Raw genomic sequence first — 20485 nt, forward strand, 5'->3', positions numbered from 1 at the left:
GACGCGGGGCTTGAACTCACGGACCATGAGATCGTGACCTGGCTGAAGTCGGACGCTTAACCGACTGCACCACCCAGGCGCCCCGGCCCTTTTTCTTTCTTGGCTGATGGAGAGTAACTGCTAAGGTGGTTAATTTGGTAAGTGAGCACATCCTAAGGACACGGAAAGGGTATTTATGGCCTGGGCAGTGGGTGAGGCTCTGGAATGAAGCAACCCATCATAATAATTACCTCTCTCGTGTCCCTCCTTCTGCCAGACGCTTGCTGAGCCCTTGACCACTTACCAGCCCCCAAAGCCACCGGGACTCAACAGATGGACAGAGAACCGAGTTCTCAGAACCCAGAAGTCTGGCATGGGTAAAAATGACTCATGCTTACGAGTCAGTCTGCGTTTTGACCGCTTTCCTTCTAAAGTTCTTCCAAAACAGTGCGCCGCTAACATGTAGGGGGAAGTCGAGGAGGACGTGACCGGACGGGAGCTAAGTGATTCCAGGAAACTGTCTCTACGAGTCAAGGGCAGCTGAGTGTTCCCCTTGGGTCCCGTCGGAGCCACCTGACGGGAGTTAAGGAGAACGTGTTCTGGGCAGAGCAGATCTGCTCACGGTTCTACCTGGGGCTACCATCCAGTTCCTCACACAGGATCAACAACGTGGCTAAGTCGTACCGTCCTTTCTTGATGACTTCTCTCCCGAGCAGGGGACCCAGGACAGGGTCAACGGATTCTTCCAGGTTTTCGATTAGCACCACATCTCCAGCTTCCAGGGCACGCTCTATGGTTTGGAGATACCTGGGGAGAAAGTCGGGCAGTGTGAGCTGGTGGCAAAGTGCGGATCCACAGGAAACGTAACAGGACGACCGTGGCCTCAGTGGCCAACGTGGAGGTGCGGCTACCTGGGATGACTTCGGCGGTCACGTGCTTCTCTGTTTAAAGTGATACTTATGCGATCTCATAAAGTTTTAGAAAGAAGGAAAAGTTGTAAAATACAAAAAAAAAATAAGGAAATGAATGTAACCCTTCCATCGGTCATTTACATTTTGGTGTTTAACACGTATATTTGGATATATTATATTCTCGAGTTTATTATTTGTATTTTGCTATACATTATTCATGTATAATTTAACTTACATTTGCACCTCTCTTTGTTTGTTATTGGATGTCACGCAGCACATTTATCATTTGGTTCCTGTACGTAAAATGTATCAGAAACATTTCCCCATCTCATTAAATATATACTTGAAAAATTTTATTATTATGTTAATGTTTTTCTTAACGTTTATTTGAGAGAGAGAGTGCGAGCAGGCGAGGGGCAGGGAGACAGGGAGACACAGAATCGGAAGCAGGCTCCAGGATCTCAGCTGTCAGCACAGAGCCCGGCACGGGGCTCGAACTCATGAACTGTGAGATCATGACCTGAGCTGAAGTCGGACGCTTCACCAATGAGCCACCCAGGTGACCCTAAAAATTGTATTATTATGTAAAAAAATGTTTATTTATTTTGAGAGAAAGAGCATGCATGAGCAGGGGAGAGACAGAGAGAGAAGGAGAGAGAGAATCCCAAGTAGGCTCTGTGTTGCCAGCACAGAGCCCGATGTGGGGCTTGATCCCATCAACAGTGAGATCTTGACCTGAACCGAAATCAAGAGTCAGACATCCAGCTGGCTGAGCCATGCGGGCACCCCTTAAATAGTCTTCTAAAATAATTTTCTATGACTGGGTGTCAGGCTCTACTTATATACCTTAATTTATTTAACAATTGCCTAAACCAGGTTATTTCAAAAGTGTCAGTGTTATGTAGAGTTTAATAAGCATGTTAAAAGGTTGATCTTCTCTAAATATATGGATAAGTTTGATGTAATTCCAATTCAAACAATAGATAACAATAAAACTATAGAGATTGATCATAAATACATCTTAAAGGTAACCTAAAAGAAAACAATAAGGATGATTAAAAACATAAAAGCTACCAAGAAAAAGAGGAGGTATTCATGTTAGCTAATACTAAAATATTTTAGGGGCATCTGGGTGGCTAAGTCAGTTAAGCATCTGACTTCAGGTCATGATCTCATGGTTCATGAGTTCAAGCCCCACATCGGGCTTTCTGCTCTTAGCACAGAGCCTGCTTCAGATCCTCTGACCTCCTTTCTCACTGCCCCTCCTCCACTCATATTCTCCTTCCCTCCCTCCCTCTATCTCTCAAAAATAAATTAAAAAAAATAAAATATTTTATGTAACTTTAACAATATAGATATAGAGGAAAAAGCAAATTCTAAAATATTTTCTATAACTCGAACAAACTGGATATATAGGAAGAATCTGAAACGGTATCATATCCCCCAAAGTTAGAGTTTTCCCCTGAATGATGAATTATAGGGTATTTAATTTCTTTTATTTTGTAACATCACCCCCCCCCTTTTTACTGTGATGATACATGACTTTTGTAATGCGAGTTGCCACCATAAATGTTGCTAAATACAAAGCTGAGTAATTAAAGGCTGGTATAGTATTATATAAATGGAAAAGAATAAAGACTGTAATAAAATAATTTAATACAGAGTAAAATGTCGTCTCTCATTAATCAAGGAAAGGATGGAGAATTTAATAAATGGTATTAGAACAGTGGCTGACCACCTGAAAGTGAAAATTAGGTCTGTATCTTTTTTTTTTAATTTTTTTTTTCAACATTTATTTATTTTTGGGACAGAGAGAGACAGAGCATGAACGGGGGAGGGGCAGAGAGAGAGGGAGACACAGAATCGGAAACAGCCTCCAGGCTCTGAGCCATCAGCCCAGAGCCTGACGCGGGGCTCGAACTCCCGGACCGCGAGATCGTGACCTGGCTGAAGTCGGACGCTTAACCGACTACGCCACCCAGGCGCCCCAGGTCTGTATCTTATATAGCACCCTAAAATATATTTCAGGTGATTGGATTTCAATGTTAAAAGAAAACACCTACAAAAGCCCTAAAAAAATCTAGGTGAATATTTATATAATTTCTGGAGAGAAAAAGGCTTTTCTAATCATGATATATAGAATAAATGGATGACATATCTGGACACAAAGGAGGCCCTCAGGGGCACGTGGGTGGCTCAGCCGGCTAAGCGTCTGACTCCTGGTTTTGGCTCGGGTCACGATCTCACAGTTTGTGAGTTCGAGCCTCACATCGGGCTCTGCGCTGACAGTGTGGAGCCTGCTTGGGATTCTCGGTTCTCCCTCTCTCTCTCTGCCCCTCCCCTGCTCACTCTCTCTCTCTCTCTTGCTCTCAAGAAATAAATGAACTCGAAAAAAAAAGCCCTCATACAAAACCCCACAGCTGTCATGTGTCAAACCCCATAAATAAGACTAAAAGACAAATGACCCACCAGAGCAGATATCCACTCATGTGATGAAGGGAGACCATACCCAACAGTCTTCACACACATTGTAATATAATATTTACATTCAGATAATATACAACAGATCTAGAAAAGCACCCAACAGAAAAGTGGATGGACAGAAAACAGAGAATTAACTGCACACGTGTTTACCGAAGCCCTACTATGTGTCAGGCACTGTTTTTGGTACCTAGGGATATAGGACGAGCAAAGAGGAAAAACGCTTGTATCTAAAAGGCAGTTGTTGGCCAATTAGAAAGGGATTTTTCTGATGTTTATTTCTGTTTTTATTTAGAGAGAGAGAGCGCGTATACGGGAGGGGCAGAGAGAGAGGGAGAGACAGAGAATCCCAAGCAGGCACTGCACTGTGAGATCATGAGCCGAGCCAAAAGCAAGAGTCGGGCACTCAACCAGCTGAGCCGCCCAGGCGCCCCTAGAAAGGAGTATTTTGATCAAAGTGCGGGGAGAGGCCAGGATGACATTAGTCTGATCGATGGCACAGGTTAAAATATACCCGGGCGTACCTTGGGATTCATTTCTCCTCTTATCCTCTCTAGAAGAAAGGATCCATCTGGCAGTCAATATTTGCTTGAACTATTTTTGTAACATTGCGTGTTTGATTTAAACAACACCGGCTGGTCTGGACCTCTGGGCAACCGCGTCTGGGACGTGTGACCAGACCACCACACCTCACCTTGGTGGCTGTGGGCTGGGTTTCTAACTGAGAAGCAAATGCTGCCTCCGTCAGTTTTTTTTTTTTTTCTTAAATTTAATTATTTTAAAATTGTGCTTAAAATATACGTAACACAAAATCTCCCATGTCAGCCGCTTTTAAATTCTGATTAAGTTTTCAAGCAAAGCTCTGCCAAAGTGTGTTTTTATGCACAGGAATCCTTTCATGTAACATCACTGCAACAATCCTATTTTGATTGAGTTCTAAGTTAGCGAGGGGAAAAAAGAAAGCAGTTATGGATGTTTCCATTTCCATTTCCCAGCTCGGCGCATCAAGTACGTTCACATTATCATGCTACCGTCACCACCTTCCGTCTCCAGAAGTTCTCCACCTTGCAAAACTGAAACTCTGTACCCTTTAACCAGCAACTCCCCACACCCCTCCCTTCAGCCCTTGGTAACACCATCCTGCTTTCTGCCTCTTGCGAATTTGATAACTTGAGGGACCTCCTACAAGTAGAACCATACGGTATCTAGAAAAGCACCCGACAGATCTACAACATAGATCTTTTGTGTCATAGATCTTTTGGGTCCTTTCATGTCTGGCTTTTTTCACTCAGCATAATGTCCTCAAGGTTCGTGTCAGAACTGCCTTCCTTTTTAAAGCTAGTATTTCACCGCATGGATACGACACGTTTCGTTCATCCGTTCGTGTGTCGACGGATACTTGGGTTGCTTCTACTTTTTTTTTTTAATGTTTATTTTTGAGAGACAGAGCGTGAGTGGGGGAGGAGCAGAGAGAGAGGGGGAGACACAGAATCCGAAGCAGGCTCCAGGCTCCGAGCTGTCAGCCCAGAGCCCGACGCGGGGCTCGAACTCACAGACCGTGAGATCATGACCTGAGCCGAAGTCGGAAGCTCAGCCAACTGAGCCATCCAAGCGCCCCAAGGTCGCTTCTACATTTTGAATATTGTGCACCGTGCTATGAACATGGGCGTACAAACGTCCACTGCTTTCAAAATGGTATATTCTTGCGGACGTTGATTTGCTTCCGTGAACCTCAGTTTCCTCAGATGTGAAATGGTACCAGTCGTGCTCGTCTTATCAGTTGTGCGGACTAAGGAAAGCATTTGAGATAAGGTCCCTAACACCAGGACTGGCAATAAATGATCTCTGTCGCTCCCCCTCTTCCCCATGGCGCCCTCCTATCCCGCTCACGTATCCTAACGTCACAGACAAGAATCCAGAGCAGACACTACAAAGCTAAGTTCTAACCCAGTCAATGAAGCCATGGGGTGGGAGACGCCAAGGTCTGGGGTCGTGAAGTGTGGTGGGTGCTGACAGACATTCTCAGAGACACTCATGTCCCTTCGTGTAGTAATGGCCCCATCGGGAATGTGTGAAGCTGTACGAGGCAGGTGAAAGGGCTCTCGGGGGTTCACCGCTAACTTGGCTACCATGCTTCCAACTGCTATGTCTGCTCATTCTTCAGGAGACACCGCGTTTGGGTTTGTTCTGGGGGGCGCTGGGCCGGAGGCAGAAACAGTGGGTAGACAAGTGGGCTCCAGGATGGGCTAAGACAGGCACTTTTTGGCTCAATGTGAGGGAGACTTTATAAAACACAGAACTGCCTTATGGTGGAGCGTGATGGGGAGGTCATGTCCAAGGAGAGGTATGAGTGTGAACACGATGGGAGGGGGGTGGGAAGGCGGGGAGAAAGGGCCCCTGATGGGTCAGGAGGCGGGCACGCACGATTCCTAATGACAAACACAACTACCCAGGCATCTTCCATGGAGAGGCGTCCTAAAATGGGAAGAGAAACACAGGAAGGCTCGCGGAGGGACCGGGAGGGTAGAGACAACCCGCTGGGGTTGTCTTACGATCCGCTCACTCCATCTGTCTTCTCTCTGCACAGGTGGCGAAAGTCAGAAGTGATGTGCTCAGCCACCTACCCCTTCTGACCGATCCGGGTGACCCGGAGGTTCTCGCCGTATTTGTTCTTGATCCATTTCATGCCTTGTAGCTGCGGGTCAACCACGAGCGGCCAGCGCTCACAGGTGACCACGATGGTGGCGTTCTCCACGGACATGCGGTCTGCGGGGAGGCCCTGGTTCTGCCAGGCTGCCACGTCGGCCTCGTCCGTCAGCATCCTCAGGGGATCCAGGGTGGGGGTGACGGGGATGGGCACCTGACGAGGGAGAAACGAGGCACGCGCTCAGAACGGAGAGGCAAGCCTTCTCAGCCAGATCCAAATGCCCCTGAAAAGTGCTTTCCTGGCTGCGCGATTATTTCTGGAAGCGGGTTTTCTGAACGTCCTGAGGGCCTTTTTTCTCTCGGTGGGTGAACAGCAGCAGCCAGGCTCGGTGACCCTTTGTCCGTTAGCGCATTCGCCCAAATCAAATTTCTAGCATCGATGATTTGTACGTTAGCAACAGCCTCCTGTCTGCCCTCGCCCGTGTTAACAGGGTCACTTTCCTGCTGCTCTCTCATTCTCACGCGGGCCCCTGGCCTCGTGGGCTTTCCCCTGTCGCTGCCAGCCCACGCCACCCTTGCTGTCCCGTATGTCACCCCCTGCTGATGAAGGCCCGGCTTGCACACAACCGGAGGTGCCTACTTTTCTCCCTGCCCAGAACACTCCACTTCCAGGGTGGATTATAGGGCTCCTCCTTTCCTTTTTCTGTTGACCTCTCTCAGCTCAATTCTGCTGCTAGTCCTATTTTCCACTGGGGGCACGCGCGCATTTTTGTTAATTGGGGTAAAATTCACATAACTTAAATGAACCATTTCATTTATTTTTTTATTTTATTAAAAAACGTTTCGGGGGTCGCCTGGGTGGCTCAGTCGGTTGAGCGACCGACTTCGGCTCAGGTCATGATCTCACGGTCCGTGGGTTCGAGCCCTGCTTCAGGCTCTGTGCTGATGGCTCAGAGCCCGGAGCCTGCTTCGGATTCTGTGTCTCCCTCTGTCTTTGCCCCTCCCCCGCTCATGCTCTGTCTCTGTCTCAGAAATAAACATTAAAAAAAAATTTAAAAATAAACAAATTTTTTTTTAAATCTTTCTTTCTTTTTGAGAGAGAGAGAGAGACATAGAGTGAAAGCGGGAGAGGGGCAGAGAGAGAAGGAGACACAATCTGAAGCAGGCTCCAGGCTCTGAGCTGTCAACCCAGAGCCCGACGTGAGGCTTGAACCCATGAACCGTGAGATTGTGACCTGAGCTGAAGTCAGATGCTCAATCAACTGAACTACCCAGGTGCCCCTTAAAAGAACCATTTTAGAGTGCACGATTCAATGGCATTTGGTACCTTCACAATGTGTGTGACCATCAACTCTATCTGGTTCCAAAACATTTCTCTTCATGCCAAAAGGAAGCCCCGTCACTCCCTTGCTCCCCTCTACCCCCCGGTTCCCAACAACCACAAATCCACTTTCTATGTATTTACCTACTCTGGATACTTCACATAAATGGAGTCCTAGGACAGGCGACCTTTCGTGTCTGCTTTCATTTAGTGGGATGTTTGTGAGGTTCACGCACACATGCCCCTTTAACCTGTCTGTGCCTCCGTCCTCTGTGGTCTGTCTTCCCAGTTACCTGAGGAAACCCCGTCCGATCCCTCCCCTTTCCTTTAATCTCACTCACGAGGGCTGCAGACGGCCAGTTCTAAACCATCCTTACCCTGGGGATCAGAAATGTATTTCAAGACCATTTTATGCACGAAAAACATTCTCGTGAGAAGAAACCCATAGGTCCCCCCACCCCATTCCCGACCGCCAAAGGGGCTACAGCACAAAAGTGCCTACAAACCCCAAACCAAGCCAGAAAAATCCCCGTTAAGCTGCCACTGAGCTCCCCATCTTTATTCACTCAGTTGATGACGGCCCTTTTAATAATTTCCTTTCTCGGGGCGCCTGGGGGGCTCAAATGGTTAAGCGTCCGACTCTTGGTTTCGGCTCAGGTCATGATCTCACGGTTCATGGGATCGAACCCCAGGTCAGGCTCTGCCCCGGGAGCAAGGAGCCTGCTTGGGATTCTGTCTTCCTCTCTCTCCCTGCCCCTCCCCTGCTCACTCTGTTTCTCTCTCACACAAAATAAACTAAAAAAAAAAACAAAACAATTTCTTTTCCCATGGTGTTCGAGATCAACGACAGCTTCGTTTTTATTTCCTAGTACCGTAACAGTATGTACGTGTGTATGTATTTCCGTAACAGGTTTTAAAATTTTTTTTTTTAACATTTTTATTTATTTTTGAGACAGAGAGAGACAGAGCATGAACGGGGGAGGGGCAGAGAGAGAGGGAGACACAGAATCGGAAGCAGGCTCCAGGCTCCGAGCCGTCAGCCCAGAGCCCGACGCGGGGCTCGAACTCACGGACTGTGCGATCGTGACCTGAGCTGAAGTCGGACGCTCAACCGACTGCGCCACCCAGGCGCCCCCGTAACAGTTTTTAAACCACAAATCATCGAGTGAATGAGCCTTTGTGAGCTGATCTCCGCAACCAACCACCACTAGACAATATGGGTTTTATGCTCTGGGTCTCTACCTACAGATGCATTCTGGAATTCAACTCTTCCTGTACATGGTGAACTGTCCGGCTGACTCTTACTGTAGCCAATTTTCATGAACCTAGTCTCCTCCACCGTCCGGACTGGGACCTTCCTGCGGCCCTCCTGGCCTTTAGGGAGGACACACAGGCTGACGCCTCGGTGAACATTTGTGGATTGAGGACTACGAGTCATGGGAAAGTGGACAGGATTAGGAATTATTCTGACTGTCGGCTCTAGAACCCCTTTCGATCAGGAACCGGCATTTCCCCACTTGGCCACCTCAGGAGAGGGGGAAGGGCCGGGAGCTAGGAGGACAGGCCGACTATACATGACAGAAGGAGGGAGAAGGGTTTGCACGAGGGGGTCCATGAGCCACGGGCACAGAATGTGCAGCCCTGGGACCCGGTGACAAGGTGCGTTGCAGATCTGGGAAGGGAGCCTTGGGCCCCACTGTGACACTGCCATTTGGCTCAAGAGCAGAGGCAGTGGAGGCAACTCAGGGTGATTTTGGGGACTCTTGGGGTTCGCAGTTTTGAGACAGCCTGCTGGGCAGTGGACCAGAGTGCCCACGGAGAGCCCAATTAAAGGGGAGAGATGCGGGGCGCCTGGGTGGCTCAGTCGGTTAAGCGTCCGACTTCGGCTCAGGTCATGATCTCGCGGGTCATGGGTTCGAGCCCCGCGTCGGGCTCTGTGCCGACAGCTCGGAGCCTGGAGCCCAATTTGGAATCTGTGACTCCCTCTCTCTCTGACCCTCCCCCGCTCATGCTCTGCTCTGTCTCTCAAAAAATGAATAAACGTTAAAAAAATTTTTTTTTACAGGGGAGAGGCGCACTGTCCTCAGGTGGCCCAGAGGGCAGTGGATGGCAAGGCAGGGCACTGTATGGGAACACGGCTGCATAGGTCTCCCTCCCAGACCCCAGAGATCACTAGGGGATGCTCAGGTGCTAGCATGCAAGAAAGAGCTAGAAGACTCTATTGCCAGGAGAGCTCCCTGGCTGTAGAGCTGTAGGAGAAATCCAGGCTGTACGCACCTTTAGCTGGCTTAGGTAGGGTCGCCAGGTGCCGTCCATGAGGCTCTGCCGATATCCCTTCGTGAAGAAGCCGAGGTACGAAACGAAAGCCGTGGTCAGAAGCACGTCTCCGCAGAGTTTGCTCTCCTGCTGTCTGAAGTTCTGCACGGCCTCTGCCCACCTCACGTTTTCTGAGGCCAGTCCCCTCACCTGTGGTTTCAGAGAGCAGAGAGGACAGACGACGCATCATCCCACAGGCTGCATACAGACCCCGGGATTGAGTCACACGGGACGCACGGTGCTCGTCTGGTGGCAGCAGTCTCGGGACATCGGTCAGGTGGCCCTGTGGATCCACGGGGAGTCGCACATTTTTGGGGAACAAGACCCTGTTCTGTTCTGTGCTATTGGGGCTGTGGATGGATTACAGGGTTATGAACGCAGGCTTGGAGAAAATTAAATACGACCGTGTCGGTTCATCACTCAGCACGGTGCCTGGGATGCAAACATACTAGAAGCTCATGCACCTCCCCCTCTCCTCTCCAAATGCTGGGGAGAGGAAAAGAAATAAAATCAATCCCATGCGCTATAAATAATTCACAGTGGGCGGGGAGACAGACGTGGTAATGAAGGCCCAGAGTCAGAAGTACTGAAACACGGCCGTGCGTGAGGCACCAAGATGGCGGAACACGTCCTGACTCTGCCCGCCCCGCTTTGGTATGGCGCTCCTCTCCAAGGGGGAGCCCCTCTCTGGGGAGGAGGGGCCTCCTTTCTACAGTAGGCATCTGGTAGAGCTGAGTCTGCGTGGTGACTGACCCTCTTTCCTTCCTTGAGAGACGGCATCAGAGAACATCACAGCTGGAAGAAACCTTAAGGATGTGCCAGGCCAACCATTCCCATGCCCAGTTTTTAGGTGACCCGGATAAAGACCAGAAAGTGGAAGGATCTCTCCAGAACCTCTAGGTCGGTAGAGACAGGGTTGGCTTCAGAGCCTGTACAGCCCACCTGCCTCCCAAGAGGATCAATTCAGAAAACTCCCGGGCCAGGCAGAGAAGGCCGTGCTAAGTTCTGGAAGCCAAACAGAGAGCGGAATGGGAGGCCAGCTGGGAGGTCTGGACTACCTCTTGCAGACGAGCTGTCTCTACACGGAGTTGTTCAGTTAAAACCATCGTCCCAAAGCTACTCAACAGCAGGTGAAACAGACAACTGCACAGACGCACGCCTTTCTTCCCGGAAGCCATGGCTCATTTCAGTCATGGTTGTGACTCACTTCTCCCTAAACGAGAAAACCTGGCTCCGTTTTATAAACAAACGGTGGCTGGAATAAACCTAAAAAAGGCATCAGTTCTACCTTTGGAGAGAAAGGTGCTGTGAAGGCTCTCCATTGAAGAGAAATCTTACCCCGTGGACGGTGCCTTCCAGGATCTTAGCTGGTTTATGAGGAAACATATAAGCCGCAGGGGATTAAAAAAGGCAATGAATACTGACACTCTTTTCATCAAGAGTTGGTGTCTACAGGGGCGCCTGGGTGGCTCAGTCAGTTGAGCGTCCGACTCCGGCTCAGGTCATGATCTCACGGTTCGTGGGTTCGAGCCCCGCATCGGGCTCTGTGCTGATGGCTCAGAGCCTGGAGCCTGCTTCAGGTTCTGTGTCCCCCTCTCTCTCTGCCCCTCCCCTGCTCGCACTCTGTCTCTGTCTCTCAAAAGTGAATAAAGATAAAAAAAAAAATGAGTTGGTGTCTATGTGCCCCCTCCGTGAACCCGTGACCAACAGAACGCAGCGGGAAGTGATGTTGTGTTGGGTTTTGGTCCCAGGCCTTAAGAGACCGGGACCTTCTGCTTTCTGTCTCTGGGAGCCCTGGGTCTCCATGTAAGACGTCTAAGTACCCTGCTGGAGAGACCTTCCAGGGGCTCCTGCCAAGGTGCATGTGGCAAACCAGCCAGCCGCTGGCTGAAGAGTGCTGAGTGGCCCCAGGAGGCGCCACACAGGGCAGAGGACCCGCTGGTTGAAACCTACCCAGATTCCCAGCCCGCAAACCCGTGAGAGGCAATGAAATGGTTGTTGTGCTAAACCGCTAAGTTTTGGGGGGGGGGCAGTCTGTTAGACACCCACGAGACAGGCACCCTGCTGTGACCCTCGGATTTAGTTTCGCAGGGAGGCTGGAGCCCGCGTGCGGATGTGTGACTGCGCACACGTGCGTATAGGCAAGGTCACGCTCAGAAATGCTCAGGGTTGAGAGGTCTCCTTCTCTCCTGCTTCTCTCTCAGCTCCTCATCCTGGTCACACCCTCATCATCAGATGTTACACGGGTAAGAGCTTCGGAGCTCGCCCGTCACGCAGCTACCTTCGTCCTGGACCCCTTCGTCCGGCTGATGCGCGTATAGGCACATCAGCATGTCACGTGTCACCGGCTGTCTGATAGGTCAAGGGCTCCCATCCTCCCTACTGATCCGTCTCTGTAGGAAAACTTTTTTTTTTAATTAAAAAAAATTATTTTAGAGAGAGAGAGAGAAAGCATGTAGGGAAAAGATGCAGAGGGAGAGAGAGAGAGACAGAGAATCTCAAGCTGTGACGAGTCCTGACGCGGGACTTGAGCCCATGAACCATGAGATCATGGACTGAGCTGAAGTCAAGAGTTGGACGTTCAACCTATTGAGCCACCCGGGTGCCCCGGAAAATGTTGGACGTTCAACCTATCGAGCCACCTGGGAGCCCCAGAAAACTCTTTTGAGCACACCAGGGTGTGCGTTCACACTTCTCAGGATCTGGTCCCCGCATCCCAGCACATTTAACTATTCCCCCCCCGCCCCCCAAGTCAGAGCATCGCTAAGCTGTGCTCTATTTTGCACCTCTGTGGCGCCTGACAAGCTCGGATAATATGATCAAGGCTCAGGCTGCTGGGGCTCACACTCACCAGGCGATCTGCAAGGGAGATGACGCCTGCGGTCGCTTCGGCTTCTTGCTGACATCTGAGCTTGTCTGCCGTGGCTTTCTCAAACTTGGCTGTGAGTTTGGCCAGGTTTTCATTCAGGTGCTGTTGAGGAAGGAGCATGAGGTCGATCAGTAATTCCAGCCCGAGTCACCTCTAGTGCTGCTGAGACAGATGCATGTGTCGGTGATTTTTAAGGAAGGCCCCCGGGGGGAAGGTGTAAGGGACTGAGGAAGGCTGGGCGGAGAAGGAAAGGAAGGGAAATCAGGGGTGATCTTGGGGGAGAGTCCGGGTGGATGTCCAGATCGGTCCTGACCCAAGTGAGAGGGCTGAGTTTCCCACCTTAGTGCAGAGCCAAGGGGGGGGTGGTGGTGACAGACATAGAGGGGGGTGCATAAATTCTATCTCTCCTTGTAGTGGGGGAAAATGGGTTGCAGGAGCCTATCAACGAAGGCAAGGGTTGCCGTTCAAAGCAAAAGTGCACCAAAGGCTGGGGTGGCCTGAAAATTTTCAGGAGGATCCCGGGGGTCCTGGGGGGAAGCACACTGTGTCTGGGGCCGCAGGTCTGTGGTTTGGGATTGGGCTGTCTGCAGTCTAAGCCCTCCCCTTGCTTTAAGGTCTTAGGAGTACAGCTCACTTTTGCTTAACCTCATCGATTCTCTCCAATGATCCTGAAGTCGAGGAACGTTTTGTAAAAAGACATGGTTTTAAGGTTTTCTAAATTGATCAAGAATTTAGAATCGACGTGCATAGCTTCTGTTACCCCCGGAATACACATTTGCATTCACAAAGACACAGGGACACGGGGCACAGCCTCGAAGTATGTCTCAGGTCACCACAATAATGGAGTCAGGCTGCCTTTTTGGCCATTACCAAGTCACAAGAGAAACCACTCACGGGCCGAGTTTATACAGCCAAGCAGTTTGAAAAGCACGTGGTGAGCTGTCCGATTAATGATGGCAGACTGGCCACACTCACTTCCTCCTCTCCCCGAGGCCTGCTCTAAAATAATTATGCAACAATTGAAAATGTCAAATCCTTAACGCTAAGCAATTGTTGAGGGTCATTGGAGGGGGAGGGATTCTGATAGATTTATGGCAGACTGGACTCGTAGAGGAGTGGAAAGTTCCAGAGCAGGGCACAGGAAGCTGCAGTACAGAGTGGGCCTCAGTTCGCCAAAGGGGATAGGCACTGGGGATTTGGAAATGTCAGGTGTGATGGGGTGGGATGCTGAAAGCAATCCCATGCTCAGTGTCCAATGCCACCAGCCATCCGTGTCACCAGCAGGGCATTCAACAGTGGCAGAGAGAAGACGCCACATTGTGGCATATGGGACGTAGCCAACAGAACTCAACTGATCCCCAAAACGAGTTCTTCCGGGGAGCCAGCTCTGCCCTTGCCTACAGAGCTCTCACCAGATTTTGAGTTCTTATAAAACACAAAAGACAAAAAGGCATTTGATGAAGCCTGGATTAAGGTAAACAAGAGGGCAATAAAAGCAACAACCTGAGACAAGAGGTAACGTCAGCCACAGAGAGCACAAGAAAGCCTAAAATCCTTCACGATGAGTTTCTTAGGAAGATTCGAGATGTCTCATCCATAAAACAAGAAGAGGATGCTAGTAAAAGGAACAGGGAACACAAAAGCGATTGTGGAAATTACTATTATTGTTGATGTAAAAAAAATAATAAATTCAAGGGAAGGGGCCCCGTGGGCTCAGTCGGTTGAGTGTGCAACTTCGGCTCAAGTCATGATCTTATAGTTTGTGGGTTCGAGCCCTGCATAGGGCTCTGTGCTGACAGCTCAGAACCTGGAGCCTGCTTCAGATTCTGCATCTCCCTCTCTCTCTCTCTCTCTGCCCCTCTCCTGCTCACACTCTGCATCGCAAAAATAAACAAACATTAAAAAAAATTTTTTTTTAATTCAAGGGAAGAGTTAAAAGATGAATTTGAGGAAATTTAGAAAGAATAAGAAAACAAAGTGACTCTGAGAAAAAACATAGGACTCATCAGAAGGTCCAACTTCCAACAAATATGCATTCTAGAAAATACGATCAAAAAGGAAACAGAAGGGAGATTACTAAAGAAAAAAGACAAAGTAACTTTCTGGAGTGAAGGAAAATAAATCTCCCCGAGCCAAACACAATGAATTGAAAAAGAACGGCAGCTAAGCACATCCATGCAGAGTTTCAGACACCAAGAATAAAGAGAAAGATGGAAACACTTCCAGAAAGGTGGAAACACAGTGCACTGGCAAAGGAATGGGACACTGACTGTTCACCAGACTTCTCACCAAAGAAAGGGATAAAGCATTCAGGGTTGTAAAGAGGAGAAAATCAGCATCAGAATTCAATACTCTGCAAAATTGTCACATCAGTTTAAACATTTTTTTAAATGTCTATTTACTCTTGAGAGAGAGAGAGAGACAGAGAGAGACAGAGACAGAGTGCAAGCCGGGGAGGGGAAGAGAGAGAGGGAGACACAGAATCTGAAGCAGGTTCCAGGCACTGAGCTGTCAGCACAGAGCTCGATGTGGGGCTTGAACTCACGAGCCATGAGATTATGACCTGAGCCCAAGTCGGATGCTTAACCGATTGAGCCCCCCAAGCACCCCAATTGGGTCAGTTTAAAAGTCAATTAAAGGCATTTCCAGACTGGGACCCTTCATAGAATTTACCTCTTAGTTAACGTGTCTGAGAAAGTTACTTAAGAAGGAGCTACAGCAAACAAGAAATCAAGGAAGGAGAAGGCAGAGGTTCTAGAAGTCCTTGGAACCAACCCAAGAAAGCAGTGAATGTGTTTAATCTCCAACACTGATTGGGGTTTGGAGATGGGGACAAGAGAGAAAGGTCTTGGGAGTAAAAACGGACTTGACAGAATATTGGATTGCATGGGGATTTTAATTGAGGCTAGGGGTGCCTGGGTGGCTCAGTCGGTTGTTTCTGTCTCTTGATTTTGGTTCACGTCATAATGTTGCAGTCGTGAGATCAAGCCTTCTGTCGGGCTCTGTGCAAAGTGCAGATCCTGCATGAGATTCTTTCTTCCACCTCCCCCCACCGCACCCCTCCCTTGCTTGCGTTCTCTCTCTCAAAATAAAAAGCAAACTTTAATAAAAGAGTAATTGAGGCTATACAAAAGGAATTAATGGCAGAGAAAAAAAATAAAGGCCAGTAGAAACTCCAGGGGGAGGGGAAAAGATCGTATTAAAAAGGAAACGTATTAAAAATGGAAATTGTTTTATAAAATTTTTTTTTTCAACGTTTATTTATTTTTGGGACAGAGAGAGACAGAGCATGAACGGGGGAGGGGCAGAGAGAGAGGGAGACACAGAATCGGAAACAGGCTCCAGGCTCTGAGCCATCAGCCCAGAGCCCGACGCGGGGCTCGAACTCACGGACCGCGAGATCGTGACCTGGCTGAAGTCGGACGCTTAACCGACTGCGCCACCCAGGCGCCCCTGGAAATTGTTTTAAATAAGAAGCATTATCAGACCTATAAATACCGAGAACAAAGTGGTGGTTGCCAGAGGGGAGGAGGTAGGGGGATGGGCAAAATGGGTGAAGGGGAGCGGGAGAGACAGGCTCCCAGTTATGGAATGGGTAAGTCACGAGAACAGAAGGCACAGCATGGAGAATACAGTTGATGATACTGTAATAGCTTTGTATGGTGACAAGTCATAGCGACGCTTGTGCTGAGCATAGCAGAACATACAGACTTGTCTAATCACTATGTTGTCCCCTCGAAAGTGAATGTTAACACTGTGGGTCAACTATCCTCAAAAAAGTTGTTTTCTTTTTTCTTTTTTTTAAAGTGTCTATTTACTTTGAGAGAGAGACAGAGTGCATGAGTGGAGCAGGGACAGAGAGAGAGAGAGAGAGAGTCAGAGACACAGAATCCGAAGCAGCTCCAGGCTCTGAGCTGTTAGCACAGAGCCCCACACGGGGCTCGAACCCATGGACAGTGAGATCATGACCTGAGCTGAAGTCGGAGGCTTAACCAACTGAGCCACCCAGGTGCCCCAAACAGAATTGTTTTATTAATCTTTTTGGATCATTCAATGCTCATGTATAGAAATGGCGATTTTTGTGTGTTCATGGTATATCCTTCACGTTTTCAGAATTTGTTCATTAGCTCACATAGCATTTTGTGGTTGTTAGCAAGAAATAACAAATGAAAATTTCTACTGAAAAAAGGACATGTAATTCTAATGTATCAGTTAGATCTGCTATGAACAATATAGGTAGGTTCATAGAATATAATTGGAATTTACTGATTTTTCAACTTTTCCGATCAGGGAACGGAGCATGGGACCCTTCATTTTTGGTTGCAGAACAGAATAAAGTCTTGGTGACTCAAAAGCAAAAGTAACAATCAGTAATGATAACAGAAGTTGGGAGGGAGGAGGTCGGGGGAAGAGCTGACGGAAAGGGTAATCATCTTTTCTTGGAAACTGAGGGTTCCTACGAAGCTGCCTCTGTGTGAGAGGGCAAGAAACAAAGGTCACGTCAACCGAAAGAAGTTGTCGTGATGGTATCACTGGGGAGACGTGGGGATGAACACCTTAGGGCCTCATCTAGCAGAAAGTCAACTGCCTGCATAAGGTCCATCAAGTAACAGGGTGTCTCAACCGACGAATGGATAAAGATGTGGTTTATATATACCACGGAATACTACTTGGCAATGAGAAAGAATGAAATCTGGCCATTCGTAGCAACGTGGATGGAACTGGAGAGTGTTATGCTAAGTGAAGTAAGTCAGGCAGAGAAAGACAGATGCCATATGTTTTCACTCTTATGTGGATTCTGAGAAACTTAACAGAAGACCATGGGGAATGGGAAGGGGGGAAAATTACAGAGAGGAAAGGAGGGAAACCATAAGAGACTCTTAAATACAGAGAACAAACTGAGGGTTGATGGGGGCTGGGGGGAGACGGGAAAGTGGGCAATGGGCATTGAGGAGGGCACCTGTTGGGATGAACACTGGGTGTTGTATGAAAACCAGTGAGACAAGAAATTTCATAAAAAAAAAAAAAAAAAAAAGAAACAGGACGTCAGCCCAGCACACAGGTGGAAGTCAGAAGTTCAGATGAGCAGAGGTCAGGAACATGATGTAAGCTGGTCAGATGAGTCTAGCACTGGGGGGCGGGGGGGTTGGGGAAGGCACTGGCGGGGACTATGACCAAACTGGACTGGATGGCAAGGTGCTACTCAACTCCAGGGTTAGTTCATGATATTTTAGAATCTTCCGATTACTTTAAGACTGGCCGGAAATCAGATTTTTACAATGATCTCCTGTAGATTTTTTATCTATTTATTTTTTAACCTTGATTTATTTTTGAGAGAGACAGAGACAGAGTGTGAGCTGGGGAGTGCCAGAGAGAGAGAGAGAGGGAGACACAGAATCTGCAGCAGTCTCCAGGCCCCCGGCTGTCAGCACAGAGCCCGACACGGGACTCAAACTCATGAACTGCGAGGTCATGACCTGAGCCGAAGTAGATGCTTAACTGACTGAGCCACCCCGGTGCCCCTTATTACTATTATTTTTATAAACTGTAACATTAGTATATGCTCATCATAGAAAGAAAGAAAATGCCAATAAGCAAAACTTATTCAAAATATATCTCCCCAAGGGAGCCTGAGTGACTCAGTCGGTTAAGCATCTGACTTCGGCTCAGGTCACTATCTCATGGTTTGTGAATTTGAGCCCCGCGTCGGGATCTGGGCTGACAGCTTAGAGTCTGGAGCCTGCTTTGGCTCTTTGGTCCCTGTGTCTCCCTCCCTCCCTGGCACTCCCCTGCTCATGCTCTCTTTCTCAAAAACAAATAAACATTAAAAAAAAAAAACTTAAAAAAATATACCCCCCAGGTATAACTACAACTATTTGTGTTTTTATGTATTTCATAATCTGTTTGGAAAAAAATTTTTTAAACTGTATCTTGGATGTAGCATTCTTTACTTGGAATTATCCTAAAATCCTAAAAATAAGGCTTGGGGACTGGAGAAGTCTGCCCATGGCCACCATGGCACATAGGAAGAATTTCCTTGTCTGGGGTGGCCCTTCACATTAGGGGTGGATGTCAGCCCCTCACCTCTGTCATTAGTGGGGGAGTTTTCAAACTCTTGGGACGCTGACAGGAGTGTGGATAAGCAAACGATGGGGAGAAGGTTGTTAAAAGCAAAAATACATTTTTTCCCCCAAAAAACACTTTGGCAGAAGAGTGGTGCCTTCCTAAGGTAGCCAAGTATTTGAAAGATCTGCTCGTTGCTTTCACACGTTGAGTGGGCCCATCATGCGAATGTTGGCTACTGAATAGGTATAAACATTTTGCAAACATTCCCTCTGCACCAAATGTTCCTTTAGTTAAAATAACTTGAGTAAAGAATCCTTCAAAATGCAGTTCTTAACACTTTTCTGGGAGATTCTGCAGAGTATGAAAACCGTCAGGACGCTTTCCCCCTTAACCATCAGTCCTGCGGACGTTAGGGTGTTACGCACCTCGTGTTCTTTGAAGAAGGGCATCGTTGTGGTGATTATCACCTGCTTTGAGTAGACGGGCCTGTAACACGTGGATTCATGAGGCAAACATACAGAGATTAGCTGCTTTGCTTTAAAGCACCTTTAGAGAGAGACTGGCCGCAAGGATCTTTGAACTGGCGCCCTGAGCCGTAGAATTTGATCTAGTCTGCCACCTTGCATCTCATGATCTGTAAAACCCTTTCTTATCATCGTGACGCACTTGCTGTAAGAATCTTACGTGCCTGGAATGCATGTGGAGACGTGAAGGACCCAGGAAGTGTTTTGGATCGAACTTGATCACGGGAATGGCTGATCCCCAGCACCTGGGCACGCCTGTGAGCGAACACAGGGGGTGGAAGGAGGAGGAAGGACAGGAGAGGTGGCGCACCGATAGTTGTCGTGACCAGGGCAGCGTGGCGGCCTGAGCCCCAGGGGGTGGTCCCACGGGCTCTGCGCGCACGCTGTCCCTTGGTCCTCACTGTGATCTCGCGAAGCGGGATGTTACTGTGTCCATTTTCCTTCAGGAAACTTAAGTTTGGGCACTTAATTTTTTTTAGTTAATTATTTTGAGAGAGTGCACACAAGCAGGGGAGGGACAGAGAGAGAGAGAGAGAGAGAGAGAGAGAGAGAGGGAATCCCAAGCAGGCTCCAGGCTGTCAATGCAGAGCCCAACGTGGGGCTTGAACCCATGAACCCTGAGATCATGACCTGAGCTGAAACGAAGAGTTGGACGCTTAACCAACTGAGTCACCCAGGCACTCATTAAGTTTGGGCATTTTGAAGGCCTTTCTAAAGGTCACACATCCGTAAAGGGCACAGCCTGGACTGGATGGTCAACGGCTCTGCCATCCTGTGGGACTCCGATTTCTACCTTTGCTTTGATGGTTTCCGTTTTAAGGGCAAAGGTGAAGTTCAAGGGGAATCTCTCTCAAACAGGTGTCAATCCAAGATTACCCCATCCCCCAATCCTGAGAGTGGTGGATGCAATCAAGACATCCACAAGAGGTTAATAAAAGCTAACAACCCTCACAGTTTCATATTTATGGTCAAGGGACCACCCGCCCAAATGACATTACACTATCCGCTTTTAAAAGCTTCCAGAGAATGGTGCAGGTGACCTAAAACCAACGGTCTGGTGGATTTGTCTCGTGTGGACTCTACAGTATCTGAGAAAGAAAAAAAATCGCCTCTACTGAGAAATCAGGAGCTTTTGCATCGCACTTTGGTTTTCCTGCCTCCCTCTAAAAATCAGGACACTCAGGGGGCGCCTGGGCGGCTCAGTCGGTTAAGCGTCCGACTTCGACTCGGGTCATGATCTCGTGGTCCGTGAGTTCGAGCCCCGCGTCGGGCTCACGGCTCACAGTGTGGAGCCTGCTTCAGATTCTGTGTCTCCCTCTCCCTCTGTCCCTCCCCTGCGCTCTCTGTCAAAAAGAAACAAACATCCAACAAC

At 48.5% G+C, this 20485-nt stretch overlaps 1 protein-coding gene across 1 annotated transcript in view; it reads right to left on the reverse strand.

The window, feature by feature from the left end:
• DNAH9 (dynein axonemal heavy chain 9) overlaps nucleotides 1-20485 on the reverse strand; it is a 340134-nt gene that overhangs the window by 79864 nt on the left and 239785 nt on the right. Inside the window, exons 51-54 of the mRNA XM_047089868.1 lie at nucleotides 12506-12625; nucleotides 9616-9804; nucleotides 5996-6231; nucleotides 664-786 (exon numbers count right to left, since the gene is read on the reverse strand). Of these exons, the coding sequence (XP_046945824.1) occupies nucleotides 664-786; nucleotides 5996-6231; nucleotides 9616-9804; nucleotides 12506-12625 (668 nt within the window). The remainder of the gene's footprint in view (nucleotides 1-663; nucleotides 787-5995; nucleotides 6232-9615; nucleotides 9805-12505; nucleotides 12626-20485) is intronic.

Source organism: Lynx rufus, unplaced genomic scaffold (assembly GCF_022079265.1).
Source record: "Lynx rufus isolate CCGP_SWC_20201006 ecotype Redwood Valley unplaced genomic scaffold, mLynRuf1.p SCAF_28, whole genome shotgun sequence".
NCBI classification, from domain to species: Eukaryota; Metazoa; Chordata; class Mammalia; order Carnivora; family Felidae; genus Lynx; species Lynx rufus.